We start from the raw sequence: 18,632 nt of genomic DNA, 5'->3' as shown, positions 1-18,632 counted from the left end.
CTCCTAGAAGGCCCAGTGATGAGCACAATACTCTGTGCACAAAAAACACTCAGTGAATGTGGCTTGAAGGAAACCCATACCACAATGACACCAAAGGCCTCTGTCCCCCCTCCCATCCTTGCCCCCAGAAGTCACAGTGATACTCCCTCATACCCCGCCACCTCCAACAGGCTGCCCGCAGTCCACCAGGCTCTGCTCTGCAGCACAGCACCACATGCCTATTACCCTTGGGGTCCAGGCTCCCTTTAGGTATGAGAATTCACAGAAGCAGCCTGTGGGACTTGGGCCTCGTTGCATTCATCCCTGCCCTCAAGGATCGCAGTCCAGTGGGGCTGCCTGAGTCTAAGCAACCACAGCTGTGAGACTGATGTCAGGCAGGGAAGCCACGATTCACATCTGCACAGGGGGCCACGAGCACGTAGAGGAAGGACAGCAACCCCAGCTGAGGCGGGGAGGGGCTGGGGCAGAGGCTTGGAGCACAAGATGCTTCATTTGGGCTGTCCGAGGAGAGAAGGGGAAAGTCTTCGGGGCAAAAGGAAGCAGGGTTCCAGGAGAGCAAGTAATTCAAGTCAGAGTGAGGAGAAGTGAGGCTGGTGAGGGTGGGGCCATCCCGAAGAGCCCCCAGGTTGCTGCTGGGCTTTCAGGCAGGGCCAGCCCTCATGCACCAGGCCTCTCAAGCAGACTAAAGTCCCTCTAAAGGAGGGTGGGAGACGAGAGACCAAGAGAAAGCCCAGAAATGGCAACCATGCCAATGTCAGCACCCCCAGTGCCCCCTTAGTCAGACCCTCTCCCTCTCTCGGCCACAACCAAGTCCTTTCTTCTTCCCTCTCCTAAAACCCAGCACCAACCTTCCACTCTCAGAGGATGACCTTCTTTTCCATTTTGAGAAAGCCAAAGCTATCAGATGAGAAGCCCTGGCCCTTCCTTGCCATCACACAAGGAACTGCCCGTCTCTCCCAACAGAAACCAGTCCCTCCCTGGATCCCACACCCTGCTGCCTGCTGGACCACCGTCTGACTCTCCTCTGCTCCCTCTCCTGCTTCTTTCACCCTCGGCTAGACCACTCCCACCAGCCTTCAGACAATCACCTTCAGCAAACTCCCTCCTCTCAACCACTGCCCCTTTCCCTAGCTCTCTTCACAACCAAGGCTCTGGAAGAGAAGTCCATATAGGCTGTTTCTACTTTCTCACCCCTATTCACTTCTCAACTCACTCCACTCAGGTATCTGGGGCCCTTGGTCCCCGCTCCACTGAGATCCGCTCTTGCCAAGGCATCTTACCGTTTCTCACTCTGACCTCACCTGATCACCCCTTCCTTCTTAAAATGCCCCCTTCCTTGCCTTCCAAGCCACAGCCTGCTATTCCTCTGTCTTCTCACTCCTGAGGGTTGCTACTCCTCTTCTGCAAGATCCTCCAATGTTGGAGTTCCCCAGGTCCAAGGAGGACTGGGTCCAGGCTCTTTTCTCTTCCCCAGCTACACTTTTGCTACTACATGTCTTCTCCTGGGTGCCACACAGGTATCTTAAACATAACACATACAAAATCCGCCTCCCCCACCTCCTCCTCAGAGCCTGCTCCCTCTACAGGCAGCGCTCCAGCAGCTATCCTATTGCTCAAGCCAGAAAGCTAGGAGCCAGCCCTAAAATCTCCTGAACACTTATTCCATATTTCCACTCAACACAAAGTGCTTCTGATCCTCTATCTAAACTACATCTCTGGGACTCCTGGGTGGCTCAGCAGTTTAGCGCCTGCCTTCAGCCCAGGGCATGATCCTGGAGTCCCAGGATCGAGTCCCACATCAGGCTTCCTGCATGGAGCCTGCTTCTCCATCCGCCTGTGTCTTTACCTCTCTCTCTCTCTCTCTCTCTCTCTCTGTCTCTCATGAATAAATAATTAAAATCTTTAAAAAAGAAAAAAGATTAAAAAAATAAATAAAATAAATAAACTACATCTCAAATCCACCTACTTCTCCTCACCTTTCCCAGCACACCTTAATCCAAGCTACTATCATCTCCTGCCTGTACTACTGCAGGAGAGCCTAGCCAGTCTCCCTGTTTTCACCACAGCAGTCCAAGTGAGTTTTTAAAACTACATCTCCCATCTTCTAACCCTGCTTTAGATAAACTCCACAATCCTTACCTTGGCCTAGCAGGCATACCGTGATGTGGCCCTTGCTGTCTACCATGCTTCACTCCCCTTTCAACCATCGTCGCCTTTCTTCAGCTGCTTGTCACTATGCCATGTTCTCTCTCTACCTGGAATAACGGTCTCCCATCTAAACCCTCCTCTTTCAGTCTCTCTCCCCTCTTCATTGAGCTGACTCTACTCAACCCTAGTCACTTCCTCAGAGGAGACCTTCCTGGGGCCCGAACCTAAAGCAGATCCCCTGTTTCATGTTCTCATTCCCGTGCCTGCACCTGGCACTTGAAACATTTAGGAATTATCAACTTAGAAGCAGACATATGTATTTAATATTGGTTGCTCCCACTAGATCGTGAACTCCACAAAACAGCTGTGGCCCACTGCAACTTCATGCCTGCTCCGGGGTCTGGTGCCATCCCTGACTGACTGTGAGTACTGTTGGGAAATACCCGATGAATGAATGAAGGAGGGCAGGTGGAAAGCAGCTAAGTCCAAGCGGGTCAGGGAAGGCCCCCTAGGAGCTGCAGGGAGTTGGGCCCCCGTTACAGTTCTATCATTCGCTTTTCCAGTCCCTACTGATTAGCTACACACACATGGTGAGCGAGGAAGGGGCCGTGCTCTGCCCCTCCCAGGGGCTGCAGCCTTGGCGAGGCAGGCATTCCTCCATTCCCCATCCATAGTCTGAGGGAAGAGGCAGCAGAAATCCCTACCTCATTGCCAGCACCTGGAAGAAAGGTCTTCACTTTGATGGTTTTCCCAGGGGCAGGGAAGGGCGATTCCATTAGACTTCTCATGAAGGGATAGACCAAGGCAGCAGAGATCCCACGCCGGCGCTCCACCTCATCTAGGACCTGTGCCCACCACCAGCAGCCCAAAGAGGAAGGGTGTTAGGGCACTGCCCTTCCCTACCCTCCTGGGCAAAGAAGAGGGTGGCCTAGCCTCTGACCAACAAGGGTCAAGGGGGACAGGAGGACTGTCCCACCAGCAGCTTTACATTCTACCCTGCCTGCTTCCCTTGGCACTCGATGACTGCTCTGCTCTCTAACTCGTCCTTGCCTCACACCCAGGAGCTGGGCAAAGGAAACATCAGTTGAGAGCTGGGTCCCTGGGCACTTGGCTTCTCCAAGGGGATCTGGTGTCTCTGTCCCCAAGGACTCTGGCTCTGCCCATGGCCCAGAGTAGACTGTGACATTGGCAGACCATGCTGGTGCAGGAGTTGGGGAGTTGCCAGCTGGCCAGATGGGGAGTCAGGCTTGGGAATAGGAAGGAGTCCAAGAGCTCCCTGTACTTGCTCTTGCATTCTCTCTCTCACACCCGCTTGCTCGTTTGTGCGCACAGGTGGTTTTCTCATCTAAGCAGGCTACAGATAATCCTAAGGGAGCTGTCAGCTGGGAAAAAGGGGAGGGAAGTAAGCCAGAGCCCTCTTACCTTGGAAAACAAGCCGAAGCAGCCAAGGCGGCTGATGACACAGTATACCTCTGGCAACCGGGGCCCTTTCCCACTTGGCTGGGTCAGGACGAGGTGGAGGAGAAACAGACAGATACAGAGAATGCATGATTACCACACCTGGCTCCTCTTCCTTGGGAACTGAGGACTAAGGACTGATCTTCTAGTGGACAACTCCAAGCCCCTTCTACATTGCAACTCAACCAGGCCCCCCAGAGGAAAGGCTGATACTCTTCAGGGGCAGGTGTCAGCCTCTGCTGGGTCTTCCCGCCCAAGGTGCCAGGCTCCTGCCAAGCTCCTCCCAGGAGGATGCTGACAGAGGCTGGCAAAAGAGGCAGAAGCTATAGGGTGATTTGTGGATTTACATGGCTAAAGCTGGGAATCCAGGGGATGCAATGGTAACGAGAGGGCCTTGTGCACATTCCTTGGAGCAAGCCATGGAGTCTGTCCCTCACAGGGGACATTCTATAAAACATTCCCATTCTAGGTTCCCCTTGACTCCCTTCCTCAATCCACCCCATTCTAGTAAGACAGAATGAACACAGAGAGGGACAGCAAACTACTATTTATTGAATATTTATCATATCTGAGTCCTGGGCTTGGTACTTTGCAAACGGCCTGAGATAGGCACAGACACTATCATCTGCATTTTACAGGTGAGTAAACTGAGTCACAAAAATATTAAGACATTGCCCAAGGGCATGCATCTAAAAGTCGTGGAGCTAGGACTCTGTTTTGGACTCTGATGTGCTGTCTTACAGGTAGAGTCTGCTGCCTGCCGACAGGACAGAAGATAAAAGGAGGCAAAGACACAGACCAGAGGTTTGCTAGGAGCACAGAACAGAGGAGAAGGGGCATTGAAAAGGTGAGTGGCTGGAGGAGATGTGCACTGAGAGCTCCCCAGGCCTGGAGCCCCCAAATGCGGGTTGGGGTGAGTCCACAGGAGTCTACTTCTCCAGCCAGGGGCTGGCAGGGCACTGTGGCTGCCTCTGGCTCCGATGCCTGAGTGCCTGGCAAGGCCGAGTAGGGAGGGAGCAGAGCAGCAGGTGCTGGCCCCTCATGCAGGCTGCTAAGCAAATGCAGATGGGTCTATTTCAGTTTCCAAACCTGCTGGCCACACGTCACAGATCTAAAGAGAAGGCTGTTTTGTCCATATTAGGCCTGAAACTCACTCCTCTCTCTTTCCCTCTCCCCCGCCTCCCCTAAAGCCCCAAGTGATTAAATCAAGTATGTGGGATTTGGGTTAGAATCATTGTGTCCAATCTGCAGGAATGCCGAGCTAGTGCCAGCCCCCTTGGCAGGGGCCCAGCCCAGGCCCTCTCCGAGCACGCCAGGACAAACATGCTCTTCCCTGGGGGCAGCAGGCCCGCTGCAAAGGAGCAGCTCTGTTCCATCACTGTTCCTGCAACGCCAGCCTTCAGAATGCTCCTCTCTGGGCCCAGGTTAACCTGGGGGCTGCTGGCCTCTGCCTGGCTCTCCACCTGGCGTCCGTCCTGCTCCATGTTCCCTTGGCCCTACTCCCTGGGCATTCAATATCCAAATATTCCTCCTCTCCAGACTACTCTTTGGGGTGATCCAAGACCATGAGACTTGGTGTTAAAGAACTTAAGAGTCAATCCTGGCTCTGTCTCTCACTGGCTGTGTGATCCAAGTCTTAGTTTCTTACTCTATAGAAAGAACAGACATAGTAATACTCCATAAACCATTACAAGGATTAAAGAAGATGACATACTTAAAAGCATCCAGCCTGGAACATAATAGGTCCTAAATAATAGTTTATTCCCTTTGCCTTCCCTTCTACATCCAAAGCCCAACCTCCTCTACTAGACTATCGAAAATTCCTTGAGGATTGGATTGGATTCATGTCTAACTCCTCTTTATGTGCCTTTAACATGTTGCCTGACCCTCAATAGGAGTATGGTATGGGTTTCAGAATGAATGAATGAATGAATGAATGGCCCAGAATCCTTCATTTGGGATCCCTGCTATGACCCTTGCCTAGCTAGGATCTGCTTCATCTGTCCCTAGACTGGCATCTAGTGAGTCCTTGTCCCACTAAGGCATGGGAGCCCTGAAACACTGCTCACACCCCAAACCAACAACATCCCAAGTGAACTCCAGGGGAGAGTGCAATAGGACTCTCTCTTTACCTTACCTCAATCTATTGCCCAGGACTAGTGGAAAGGGAGATGAGGAAGGGCTCCTCTCTATATAACATGGCTTAGATTTTCAAAACCCTCCCACTCCCCTCTGTTCAAGGCCTGTCTTCCAGAATCCCATAAAAGGTACTGCTCAGCCCCTCCTCAGCCTCCAACACTAGCAGACCACAGACAGGATGCCCCTTTACATAGCTGGCTAGGGCATGAGGAAGGCTGGCCTCTACCCCTGTCTGATGCACACACGTACTGCTGGGGTGATATGATCCTGCAATCCAGCATCAGCAACCAGAGCCCAGGAGTCCGAGAGAAACGAATGAGATGAAAACGTGTAGGAAAGTTAAACACATATGACAGCCCAGTAGAAGATGATCCACTCTCTCCTCTCATTGCAGATTATCTTAGATCCTGGGGCCTGATCAGAGGGGTCACTCTAAGTCCTGCCATCCCAGGAGTGCCTTAACTGTGCGTGCGTGTGTGTGTGTGTGTGTGTGCACGCGTGTGTGCATGTGTGCGTGTATATGTGTCAGGGTGGCCTCAAAGAGCATACAAGGAAGCAGAATGTAGAATCTCACACAAGCTAGAGTTAAAGTGCAGGTGCGCCCACACATACACACACTCACACGCTCTGCAGCCCAGCCCCCCAAAGACTGAGTGGCCCTACTCACCAGTAAGCGCCTGCAGTAGCCAAAGCGTCTGCTGCCGTCTTCCCCAGTCAGCATGAAAGAGAAAGTCTCACTGGAACGGGGAGGGGTCTGGCATCAGAGAAGGATCAGAGGACCCAGGAAACAGCACCCGAGGAGAGGGAATCCCTCCCAGGGAGGGGGTGAAGGGCTAGGTTGCTGTAAAAGCAGAGGCAGAGACTGGGGTGTGTCCCATGCAGTTGCTCCCGCTGTGAGAGTAAAGGAGCTATGCCCTCTTCCTGCCTCCAGCCAGACCAGGCCAGGCCTCACCTGCTATACTCTGACACAGGAAGCCAGTCCTTGGCATCAGGGAAGCAAAACTGGGGAATGGCCTTGAGCCTCTCCTCTGCCTCCCGCATCTGCTTGGTGGGTCGGTCCAGCTGCAGGGAGAGGAATATGGGAAGAAATAGACGAGAGAAGACATGGATTCTGGGGGTGGGAGGGGGTAGCTGAGAAGCATCTCCTCCCCTGAGAGCTCTAGATGGCATCCGACCAACTGGCATGCTTCTCAGCAATCCTGTCCACATTCTGGATTCTTACAGAGAGGCCTGGGTGTGAGCTGAGTCATCATTTATTCATTGAGTATGTGCCAAATGAGCGCTTTCTATGTGGCACCTGGCCCTGTGTCATGCGCTGCGGCTGCTGATGGAAAACAAAGTGGGCGAGGTCCCTGTCCCTGCACATTCTGGTCAGGAGAGTGAGACAATCAACAACAAAATCTCCAACGGTACCACAAAGGGAATAAACAGGGTGCTATGACAGAGAACTGGGCAGGGGGAGGGATACTTTAGGTATCTGGAAAGATCTCCTGGAAGAGGTACTATCTGGGCAGAGAACGAGGAATGAAAAAGAGCTGGCAGCCATGTGCAGAGCTGAAGAAAGAACATTCCAGGCAGAGCCAGAGAGCAAGGAGGCCAGGTTGGCTGGCTGGTGATGGGCAGGGAAAGTGCGGTAAGAGGGAAGGCAGGAGGGGGGATGGGGAGTGACAGCCAACGGGGTACAGGGTTTCCTTTTGGGTGATAAAAATGTTCTAGGGGCACCTCAGTGGCTCAGTCAGTTAAGCGTCTGACTCTTGGTCATGATCTCATGGTCGTGAGACTGAGCCCCGTGTCGGACTCCACGCTGAGTATGGAGTCTGCTTCAGATTCTCTCTCCCTCTCCCTCTGGCTTCCCCTCTGTTCTTCCCCTTGCTTGCTTGCATGCACACTCTCTCTAGAAAATAAATCCTTTTTTTAAAAAAGATTTTATTTATTTATTCATGAGAGACACAGAGAGAGTGAGAGGCAGAGACACAGGCAGAGGGAGAAGCAGGCTCCATGCAGGGAGCCTGATGTGGGACTCGATCCCGGGTCTCCAAGATCACACCCTGGGCTGAAGGCGGCGCTAAACCACTGAGCCACCCAGGGATCCCCAATAAAATCCTTTTTTAAAACGTTCTAACATTGATTGTACAACTCTGAATATACTAAAGTCATTGAATTGTACGCTTTAAATAGCTGAATTATAAAGTATATGACTCAGGTCTCAAAAAAAAGTTGTTAAAAAAAGAGAAAAAAAAAAGTAGAAGTACCTGAGGGCCCTCCTGCAGGCCCATTGCCATCCTTATAAACAATTTGGGTTTTATTCTAAGCCTACTGGGAGGCGTTCTGTGAATAAGCCCTGGCCCAAACCCATGCCCCTGAAGCCAACCCTTTCTTCCCTGCTAACCAGCAGGCATCAGGCTCAAGGCTGCCACAGCTAGGTGAGTGGCTGTGGCAGGTAAAGGATCTCTCTTGCTCCACAAATGGGCCAGGCAGACAGAAGGTGCCAGAGGAGGGGTGGGATGGGGAAAGATGGCCTCACCTTGGGAAACTGGTAGGAGACTTCAGGGAGGTAGGTGTTTCGAGATGGCTTCTTCTTGAGGGACACCACCACAAAGTATTCAAAAAGCTCTCGCTCCTGCCACTCGAGCAGTTCCAGCTCCAGGGTCCGATAGCTGGGTGCACGCTTCAACATCGACTGGATGTGGACCAGGCGCTGCGTGTGGGCTGGGGGCAGGTCATAGGTCAGGGGACAGGCAGGCTGAATCTGCACGGACCCCAGATTAGCCTCCCTCCACCCAGTCTCAGGCTCTGCCACTGTGGACCACCTCTGAGTGCTGAAGCCCGGTCCCAGCTGGGTTGGGGGTTGACGTGGCAAGAGCAAGGTGTCTACACCTGTGAGAAGGCTCTACCCTGCCACAGGAAGCTACTTCTAGGAGCTTCTGGAGGCTGGGCTGGGGCTGACAGGACTGTCTAAGCCAGGTAAACCCAGACATGGATGCCTGGCACCCACCTACCCCTGTGTAGTACCAACAGGAGGAGAAGATAAGAACCTCCACAAAGGCTTTATCCTGGGCCTCTCTCAGAATCCCTGGACTTGGATTCATTGTCCCTGTCTCAGGCCCAAAGGCCATTTGCCCACTTGCCTGGGGGACTGGTGGAAGAAGGAAGGAGGGAGCCAGCTCCCACATACGTTAACCATCCAGGAAAGTCTGTAGGTTTCCCAGTAGAGAAGCAACAGATTTATCCAAGGCTGCTGGAATGGGAAGTTCCCAAAACCTTTTCAGGGAGGGGGTCAGTCCTCCTTTCTAGAGATATGGGGGGTAAGTGGCCTCAGGGCCTCCAGAGGACCAGTTTCCTCAGACTGTGGCACATTTCTCACAACCAGAAGAGGTACTTGTGATCTTCTAAACCCACCTCTGGCCTGTCAGATTCGCAGCATTTACCAGGCAAGTCTAACCCCCAATTCTCATGGACAACACCTTGGGGAAGTCCAAATGAAGGGGGGACATGTGAGTCCAACCTGCACAAGGCTGCCCTGCATGTAGTAGGAGGGGATTCCCCTACAGCTCCTTGCTCTATCGCCTGCTATCCGCCTGCCTGTTGCCTCTCCAGAGCAGGCCAATGGGGGACACTGGAACTATATGTGCAGAGGAAGGGGGTAACTCCACAGCCAGGGCCGGGAAGGGGTTCCGTGCTCTTGGGGAGCCACGCCTCACCTTTGAACCTGTCGTCAGAGTCGCTCTCGCTCTCACTATTCTCATCTGGAAAAGTAACAGCAGGAGTGCATGCTTGCTGAGCCACTGCCCCACACCCAACATTTCTTGTGCCCCCCTCCCAGGTCTCCTCACCAGGGATGGATCATAACTCTTCTGGGCCCCCATGGGCCCAAGGTCCCTCTGAGCTCAAACCATAGGCGCTAATTACTATACAAACCCCTATCCATCCACTTCTGATCTGGGGGAAGCTGCTAAAGGCCGGAGCAGGAGGCTGAGCCAGCAGTGAGGCCTACAGGCCTGGATCATAGGGCCTGCCTCTAGGATGCCAAGATTTGAAATGGGAAACAGACCACAGTGCTCAGTAAGTCTGGCCTTTCCTTTTGCCAGAAGCAGATTCCCACACCCACCTCCTTAATCAGGGCCTCACAGCTCAGGCTCCCTTCCCTCTTTGGCCCTCCCCTTCCATGTGCCACTTCTTGAGAGGACTCTCCCCTCCTAGAAGGCAGGAGGATCCTATGATTGGCCCACAGAAGGGTAAACTGAGGCTAGTCTGTGCCTCTCCCCATTCCTACTGCCCAAGGGCCCCAGACACCTGAACCAGGTCAGACATCAAGGCCTACCTCTTAGTGATGCTGTCTCAATGCTGGACATAGACAGCTTTTTTAACCTCTTCTTTCCCCTCTTGGCATTGTAGATGGAGTTAATTCTTTGGACAAGCTGGGTGAGAAAAGCAGGAAGGGTGAGGCAACCCTAACACCAGCTGCCTCTACTTCTAAGAAGGCTGATTAGTAGTCCATTCATTCCCTCAAGGTGCAAGCAGAACTGTCCTCCACACACACACTGGGCCCAGTACTAGTCTCCATGCTGCACTGCCCCAGAGTACAGACTGGCTGGTGGCTATCTCCCTCACCCCTAAGTGGTCTCCTGCCCCAAAACAAGGATGTTAAACTTAGCTCCCCAGAGGAAGGAACTGTGATGAAACTACACAGGATGGGAGCTTCTGAGTCCCCAGAGTCACTGAACCAACAGAGACAAAGAGCTCCTCAGACGTAATAACAGGAACAAGGATTGGAGCCTTTCCCTCTAGGCTATAACCCGGGGCCACGACAGGAAGGAGCTAAATTCCCAATATACCCAAGCATTGTTTGTAGGCTAAAAATACCATTTGGCTAAATCCTGCCACTTTGGGCTGGGGATTTGGGTCTGACTGCCTGTGTGTGTGCAAATCATTGCTGAAAACTCAATTCTGAAAGTCAGAGAAAGGAAGACCCAAATTGGAGTCCTAGGTCCTTCAAAGCCTGGAAGTATTTGTGTAGGCACAGAGAGATCTGCACACGTACACCTCGCACTCACTAATGGGGAGTCTCCTGATGGATTGGTTTCCGGTAGCTCAATGGCATGGAGTGCTCCCTGTGGGAGAGGTTAGCCTGTCCTTTCCCTAACATCTGTGCAACCACGAATAACTTAATCCATCTTTGCTAATAAGACAGGGACTTAACCAGATGAAAAAGAAAGGCCAGTGCAGGGATCCAAAACTCATTCAAGGAGAACTGAGGAAGCAGCCCCAGATGAGGGAAGGATGGACCAGAGGGAGTTGCCCACCTGCCCACCCACCTGCCCAGCCAGCCCCAGGGCGGCCCCTCCAGGGAGGCTACCTTAGGAATGCGCCGGGCCCTGCGGCTGGACAGCAACTCGCTGGTGGTGCTAAGGCTGTCCTCGTTGAGGCTGGAGGGTGAAGACGGCAGGCTCAGCTGAGCCAGCAGCAGCATGTCGTCATGGCTGTGCCTCTTGGGTAATCGCGGCAGTCGGTGGCTCTTCCTCTCTGACCAGTTCCCACTGCGCAAGGACTGGCTGCTGGGCTTCAGAGAGAGCTGGCATGGGGGAGAAAATGTGGGAGAGGGCTTCAGCACAGATGCCTTGGCTGGCATCGTTGGCTCCCCCGAATCCCACCCTGGAATTTCCCTCTGCCTGTGTTTCCTCTCCTAAGACCTCAACTGCTAATCAGCAGGTCAGGGCTAGATGAGATACGTGCTTCCACAAAGGAAGCTGAACCACCTCTGCCAGAAAAAAGAAAACAGAGGCTAAGAAAACTGGGCTCTCATCTGAGTGGAAAGAGAAGGACAAGAGGGAATTCTGGGGGCTCTTCCTGAGTTTTGAGACTAGGCTTAGCCTTCACTCCTTATTCAGCCTGGCCCCCAATCCAGTCCTAAAAGACTTCTTTGGCAGGGGCTATAACCACATGGCAGCCTGGCCCTGCTCACCTCTTCCAGGCAGAACATAAGGGTTTTGGGTTCTCATTCCCAAAGCCCAGCAAGGCGGGCCTCTCAGCCAGGTGGCTGCTTCGCCACCGCTGCCCCTTCCTAGCCCTGACCTGCTCCCTGGGTCTACACCAGCACCCTTCTGCACAGGCACTTTACTCTCCACAGATCCTGCTCCCTGCTAGAAAGGCAGCACCCCTGCCAACTCAGCCCACCTCCCACCCACTGTCTGCATCTGGCATCGTCCCTCATCACTCTTCGGCCAGCCCTCCTTCCTCCTGTCCCCCAGAGTCCTCTTCCCACTTCCCAATGACGCTGGCCACACAAATTCAGCAGAAGCCTGTTTGAATATAGCGCATGAGAAAGGTGAATCTCTTATAAAAATGTTACATCATTCCAAAGCCAGATCCTTTCTATATTCTCCAGCCAATGTTAGAAAATGTCCAGGTCCCATTTGCAAAGAGAAGTGGCGTTGCCTGGGCAGGTCGGAGAGAGCGCCTCCATTCTCCTGCCTCCTGTCCAGCCTGAACAAGGCTGGAATGAGCTGAAGTCTAATGGTCTCCTTGGACTCTTTCTATCAGTCCATTCCTTGAAGATTCAGTCTTATTTCCTCCAATACAAGTGGCTCCAGGTCTGGTGGACACCTGTCTAGCTCTCTAAATCTGGTTCTTGGGCCTAGGCCTGGCCCCCAAGTGGGGCCAGAACTGAGGAATACCAAGACTCGGAGCAGGGCCCCATCTTCCTGATGCCCACAGAAGGGGAGCAGGAGCAATGATAAGACAGGAGGCAGCCAGGGCTCATGCCTCAGTGTTGCAGCGTAGAGCTCGAGTAGTAAAGGGAAGAACAGGGGCGGGGTGCTCCAGGAGCACATCTTGCTTGCCCACAAGGATTTCAACATGGGAGAAGTCCCTGCCTGCAGAGCTCTTTCCTGAGGTCACCTCCTTTGCCAAGCACTAGTGAGGGAAGGAGTGGGAGTGGGAGCGGACCAGAGCCCCAGTAGGACAGGCCTCCACTGCGGCCCTCGCACTGGCCCACGTCGGGGCTGCCATTACCTGAGTGGGTGGGTTGTTGTACTTCCTGTCCTGAGGACCCCACATCCTGTGCAAAGAGTCCAAGGAGTTTTCGGACAATTGTTGTGATTTTCGTCCTGCTCTTCGGCTCTTTAAGTCCACATCCTCATATGGATTCTCCTTGGGCAGATCTCCTGCAGAAGGGGCGACGTTAGAGACTGAGAGAAGGGAAGGAGGAAATACACGCACTCACAAATAAACAAGCAGAATTCCTGTGAACCAGAGAGAATGCCTTCTGCCTGGCCCTTCAGGCCGTGAGTCATACAGCTGCCCGTCTGCAGCGGGGAGGCTACAAACAGATCCCGGCTCCAAGTCCAGAAGCAAACCCCCCGCCCCTTGTTCAGTTCAGCCTCGTCTGGCCTCTGCTTTATAAATTCAGAGATTGCACAAGACGGGCTCAGCTACCCCTGCCTGTGCCCAGCCAGGGGACAAAGCCAGCACCAGGCTTCATTCCTTGGCTCCAGTCCTCCTGCTGTGAAAACCCCAGAGATATACAGCACAAGGTAGGAAAGGCTTCCAGAGGTCACACACTGTCCTGCTACTGATGCTCCCTGAGGACCCACGCTGGGGGATGGGGATGGATGGACACTAACCAACTACAAAGAGCACTCCCGGGCCTCCCTCTCCCTTACTGTACTGTGCACCCATTCTTTCAGGGCAGGTCTGCTATCTGGCACACGGGTAACCCCACAGCAGACCAGGGGTCAGTGGAGCAGTGACAGCTCAGTCATGATCTGCTCCATGAACCACTCTCACTACGGTGTCACTCTGTTTCCTCCAGGTGTCACTCTGTTTCCTCCACCACTGGTCTCTTCTGCAAGAAGAGACCAGTCTTTGCTCCCCTTTTGGACTTAGACCTCCTGCTGTGACATGGGGGCTGTGTGACAGGACTGATAGCCATCAGGGCCAAAGAGGGGAGGAGGGGAGTTTTCGCTTCTCAATGCCTGGCAGGAGACACTAGATGGGCACTACCAGCCAACCTCAGGAAGTCAAAGGCATAGTCCCCGCTCGTCAAAGCGACTCCTTCCCATCAGACTCCTTCCCACTCCTTCCCAGACAGCCGTACCTGTCTGCCCCTTTCCCTGCAACACATACCTGGACTTCCCTACACACCAGGAACACCAGGTGCCAGGGCAGTCCTGGCTCAATTCTGCAGCAGATCTGTGGGCACTGTGAGTGAATACAGCTCTCTGCTCCCCTTTCCCTTGTCTTTCCATATCCTCCCTGCAAATCAATGTCTCTGTCTGGGACTTGGGACCTAGGCACCAGTGGCCAACATGTATGCCACCCTCTGCTCGGGGGCAGCATACATGAAGAGAACAGGGCTCATTCCTCTTCTCTCCGTTCAGCAGCAGGATGGAGCCTGGTAGCTGCTGAGCCCTACAGACGCCTAGATGTGCCTTGCACCCCAGAGGAATCCCGATACTAGTTCTCAGGGAACAAGCAGAAGAAAGAGCTACAGGACTAGAAATAAGGCCACTGGGAGTGTAGGCTTTCCTAGGATGGGACACAGGAGAAAAACAAACCCCTGTATGCTTACAGAATTCTCAATTTCCAGAGTCAAGATTCCCCTCTAAACTGGGAGTATCTACTCATTACTACCATGGAAAGAAACACTGAATTTAGGAAATAAATTCACAGAGGTAGGAGGAAGGAGAAGGTGTGAAGGACAATTTCTGTCACAGCTCATCGGGCTGCCAGAGGAGCAACATAAATCTCTTGAAGGTCTGAGTCAAGAATGGGTCAAGATAGGATTTGGAACTAGGACTAGATGAAGTGATTCCGAGCACTGAGCAGAGTCCCCAGCAACTGAGCAGACGTTTTCCTGTAACACAGTCATGCTATAAAGATGACTGGTCTCCATTCCAGAGTCCTGACTAAGCAGAGCCGGCCTAGCAACCCTGCCTCAAGAAGCCAAGCAACAAAACTGGCAGCCAGCCTACCCCACTCTGGGTACTTAGGGAGGATACAGGATAGACTCAGTACTTCTTGGTCCCTCTCCAATATAGAACCTGTACTGATGAGGTGGGAGGATCAGGAGTGCCAGGACACAATATTCCTGATCCTGGAAAATAGGACTAGAGCATCATTGTTCAGAGAAAGGCAGAAAGAACATTTATTCCAAGCTCATCAAATCCAAACTTTCTTGGGCTGGATGACCAGCCAGAGTCCTTATCATCATCCCTGAACCAACAGGATGACCTGGTCTCAACTCCTTTAGATCAGAGTTTCTCCAAAGTACTGACATTTGGGGTTGGGATGATTCTCGTTGTGGTGGGCTCTTCTGTGCATTCCAAGGATACTTAGCAGCAACCCTGGCCTCAATCTACTAGATGATAGTAGCATCCCCTCAGTTGTAATAACCAAAAATGTCTCCAGACACTGTCAAATGTCCCTTGAGCAGATGGATAAATGCATACATAGATGGAGTTGGCAGGGGCGGGGGGGGGGGGGGGGGATGAGGGAGGGAGGGCGGGAGGGAAGGAAGGAAGGAAGGAAGGAAGGAAGGAAGGAAGGAAGGAAATACAAATGGGTGGATGGATGAAATTACCCCCTGCCCTGTTCAGAATCACTGCTTTAGATAGATGTTTCTAAACTTCTTAACAGATTCTGAGTGCCGTGACATGACTCCCAAGGCAAACTCTCTTTCCTCCATTCTTCCTTCCTTCCTTTCTCTCCCTCCTACCTTCTCTCTTCCTTCTTTCTTTCCCAAGAATCAGACCTTTGAACACTGATACAAAGTCCAAAGCTCCAAGAAACAGATGCAGGAGACTGAGGCCCAGGAAGTAACAAATATGCAACACTGAGGCACATCAATGACAACCTGAAAGAGAACAGTTGGGAACACCAGGATCTCAACTCTTATATTGCCTCTGGCAATGAAATTCAGGAAAGCCTCAAAAGCCTGTTTCCCCTGCTTCCCAGCCTCAACACCAGCCTCTTTCTTTTTCAGCAATGTTTAAAATCTTCTCTGATAGAACCAGGCCACTCATCACTGCTCCAGGAAATGACTGCTGGCCCCAGCCCAAGTCCTGTCTCCGCAGCCTTAGCCAGGCCCTCACAGCCCTAGTTCACCTGCTACTCTCCTGTTCTTGGCCACCGTTTTGGAGCTGTCTCGTGGACATACTCCCAGTCATCCTTCCAGGAAATAAGGATGCCCAAGGGATGGGGATAATAGGCAGAGGCCAAGCGGGCCCTGAGGAGAACCACACCTGAACCTGCTAAGAGAAAATTAATCCCAAAGCAATGGCTCAGAGTCAAGAGAGGAGGAGGGCTGGGGAATCGGGCTTGGTGGGGGGAAGCAGGACTACAGCAAGGCTGGCGAAGCTACAGGTGAGTGGAGAGACATGGTGAAGATTTAGCAGGGGCAGAGAGGGAGACAAGAAGCCTGGCAGGCCACCAGACTGTCACCTGCATTCCCGCATGCACAGATACCTTGAGGGCGATCCACACTGGCTGCCTGAGGAGAGGGAGAAGAGGTAGGCCCTCTTCTCCAGCAGCCTGACCCAGAGCAGCCCCATCTCATCAAGCCCAGCTGGGGAAGCCAGAGGTCTCAACCCTTCCCAGCTTCGCTGATGAGATATGGAACAAGGGCATCGCCAAGAATTTCTGCTTTGCACTCTTTTAAAGGGGCTTGTCAGAGCCCAAACTTATCACACTGATCCTCTTGAAGGAAGAAACCAGCCCTGCCTCCACTCCTCCCCACAGCTCTTTTGGTCATTAACCACACACACAACTGGAAGAACCAGTTAGGAGGAAAGGTGTGTGTGTGCACAGACACTGAGAACTTCTCTTTCTTTTTTTTTTTATTTGGGTTTTGTTTCTTTTCTTTTTTTTTTTTAAATTAATTTTTATTGGTGTTCAATTTACCAACATACAGAAAACGGGATGAGCACTGGGTGTTTTTCTGAGAACTTCTCTTACCAGAATCCTAAGCTCCCTGGCCACACCCTGGTAGCCCCCCACCCCCACCCCCGTCTGTAGCTTCCTTGTCAAAACTTCTCCCAGTTCCATCCAGCTGTTTCTGCCGGTGCTCAGCCTCTTCCCCTCCTTCAAGCATTGGAGAGAGGTCCAGGATAAAGGCCCAACTCCCCCCCCCCCCCCACCAACCCCCATGACACACAGCACATCACATAGGGAGCTCTTAGGGGTCAACTATTCCCCACCCTCCAAGCCTAGACACCTTTCTCCAACTGCCCAGGCACCGTCCCCTGGGCTGCACCTCTGGGCTGCAGCCTCAGTGTTGTTAGGTACCCTCTGTTCCTTACTACTTTCCGGCCTGGGGACAAATGAGAGAAGCCAGAGAGAGCAAGCTGCTCAAAAAGCTTTGCAGTCAGGCTGACTGACCCTGTCCCCAGCTCCCATCCAGCTCAAGTTCCTGGAAACTCTCCCTCAGCCCCAACTAGCTGATGGGAGTGGGAATCTCTGCAGGAATGCAGTCCAGGCTCCCTGGTCAGGCGCCGAGGCCACTCCACATAACTCCCTAACAAGCTGCTTCCTCGGGTGCATTTTTAAGTGTCAGGCTCAAAATGCAAATGATTATAAGGCTTTGTAGGATAGCAGCATCTTCCAGGGGCAGATGTCAAATTGGACAGGCGAGAATTAACAGCCCCCAGGAAGTGGCAAAGCAGTAACTTTATATTTGAACCCCTCTATTGCAAATTAGCAGGATAAACCTCAGCCTGTCTCGGAATATCCCACCCCAGGTCCCCAGGCGTCATGCCTGGTGTAGGCAGGAAGCCAACAAATTCCCCAGGGCCCCTCGTTCAAGTCCATTGCTCACAGAGAAGACATGTTAGTTTCTGGGCCAAATGATCCTCAGCCTCTAAGAGACCAGAAACTCCAATCCAATCAGCTGGTCCCCAAGGTGGAGATTTAACCCGGGTGCTCCCTGCCCCCCACAGCCCTATTATCACACACCCAAAACAAAGCTTTGTCTGTCCTGTGCAAGCAAGGCAGCATAAGAGTTGGTTAATCCAAACAGAACCAGAAGCAACCTTAACCTCACAGTGCACAGGCTAAGCCAAGAAAAGAAAAGAAGGCTCCTGGGAAGTCCGAGGTACTGGTCAATCCCAGACAAAAGTGAAACTGACATTCACAGTTCAGCAACAAGGGCCCTGTGAAGCCTCTGGGGGTGGGGGTGGGGGTGTCCAAATTCTTGGGCCTATCTCCAGGGAAGGAGAAAGGGACAGATCAACTGGAATCTAAGAGGAAGAGATATTCTCTCTTATATTTACCTCTAGCATCCCTGGTCTAGAAATTCAGTCAGCACTGTTGTGGGGGATATGAAGAAGGAAGCCGTATCCAGGCACTGAACTAGCTACAAATGCTGAACACCCCCAGACCCCTACCCCACAAAGCTGAAGCAAACCCAGATGCCTGGGTCACTCCTCTGCTCTCCTTCCAACATCCTCCTGAGTACTCCTCCCCTACTCTCTGCACAATGGTCCAAAGATCCAGAAGCTGGGTGAGCAGCTAAGGAACACGCCCCCACTGCAGCCTCATCCCATCCCAGCCCTTACCCCTAGCTCTAGCTCATCCGTTCAGGAAGCATCTATGCTGCTCTGGTATTTCCTTCCCTCCTCGTGCAGCATCCCAACATGGTAGAAAGACCCCTCTCCTGAGTCTGGAGGATGAGACCCAGATATCCTTGCCTCCCTCCTCTTCTTCTAACTTGACCAAGAGAACTTGACCAGAGAACAACTCTGTTGCCCAGGACAGAGCCCTCCCCAATTCTCATCTCCCTCCACCCCACCAGACATGGTCCCCAAACAAGCCCAAACAGAGCCTGGGATCACAGAACTCTGGACAGGGAGAAACATTTCTATAATGTCTGAAGCATCTCTTTCTCTTATTTA

The 18,632-nt window shown here is 52.6% G+C and overlaps 1 protein-coding gene across 3 annotated transcripts in view; it reads right to left on the bottom strand.

Annotated features, from left to right (window-relative positions):
* The window catches only part of DENND2B (DENN domain containing 2B), a 147,125-nt gene that overhangs the window by 9,775 nt on the left and 118,718 nt on the right, over positions 1-18,632 (bottom strand). For all 3 annotated transcript variants that reach the window (XM_041729818.1, XM_041729817.1, XM_041729819.1), the window contains 9 exons: positions 12,757-12,908; positions 11,102-11,317; positions 10,067-10,163; positions 9,447-9,491; positions 8,270-8,454; positions 6,698-6,807; positions 6,413-6,482; positions 3,571-3,648; positions 2,853-2,993 (listed from right to left, as the gene is read on the bottom strand). In XM_041729818.1, the coding sequence (XP_041585752.1) occupies positions 2,853-2,993; positions 3,571-3,648; positions 6,413-6,482; positions 6,698-6,807; positions 8,270-8,454; positions 9,447-9,491; positions 10,067-10,163; positions 11,102-11,317; positions 12,757-12,908 (1,094 nt within the window). The remainder of the gene's footprint in view (positions 1-2,852; positions 2,994-3,570; positions 3,649-6,412; positions 6,483-6,697; positions 6,808-8,269; positions 8,455-9,446; positions 9,492-10,066; positions 10,164-11,101; positions 11,318-12,756; positions 12,909-18,632) is intronic.

Source organism: Vulpes lagopus, chromosome 15, assembly GCF_018345385.1.
Source record: "Vulpes lagopus strain Blue_001 chromosome 15, ASM1834538v1, whole genome shotgun sequence".
NCBI lineage: Eukaryota > Metazoa > Chordata > Mammalia > Carnivora > Canidae > Vulpes > Vulpes lagopus.
This window is presented reverse-complemented; position numbering and strand designations above follow the sequence as displayed.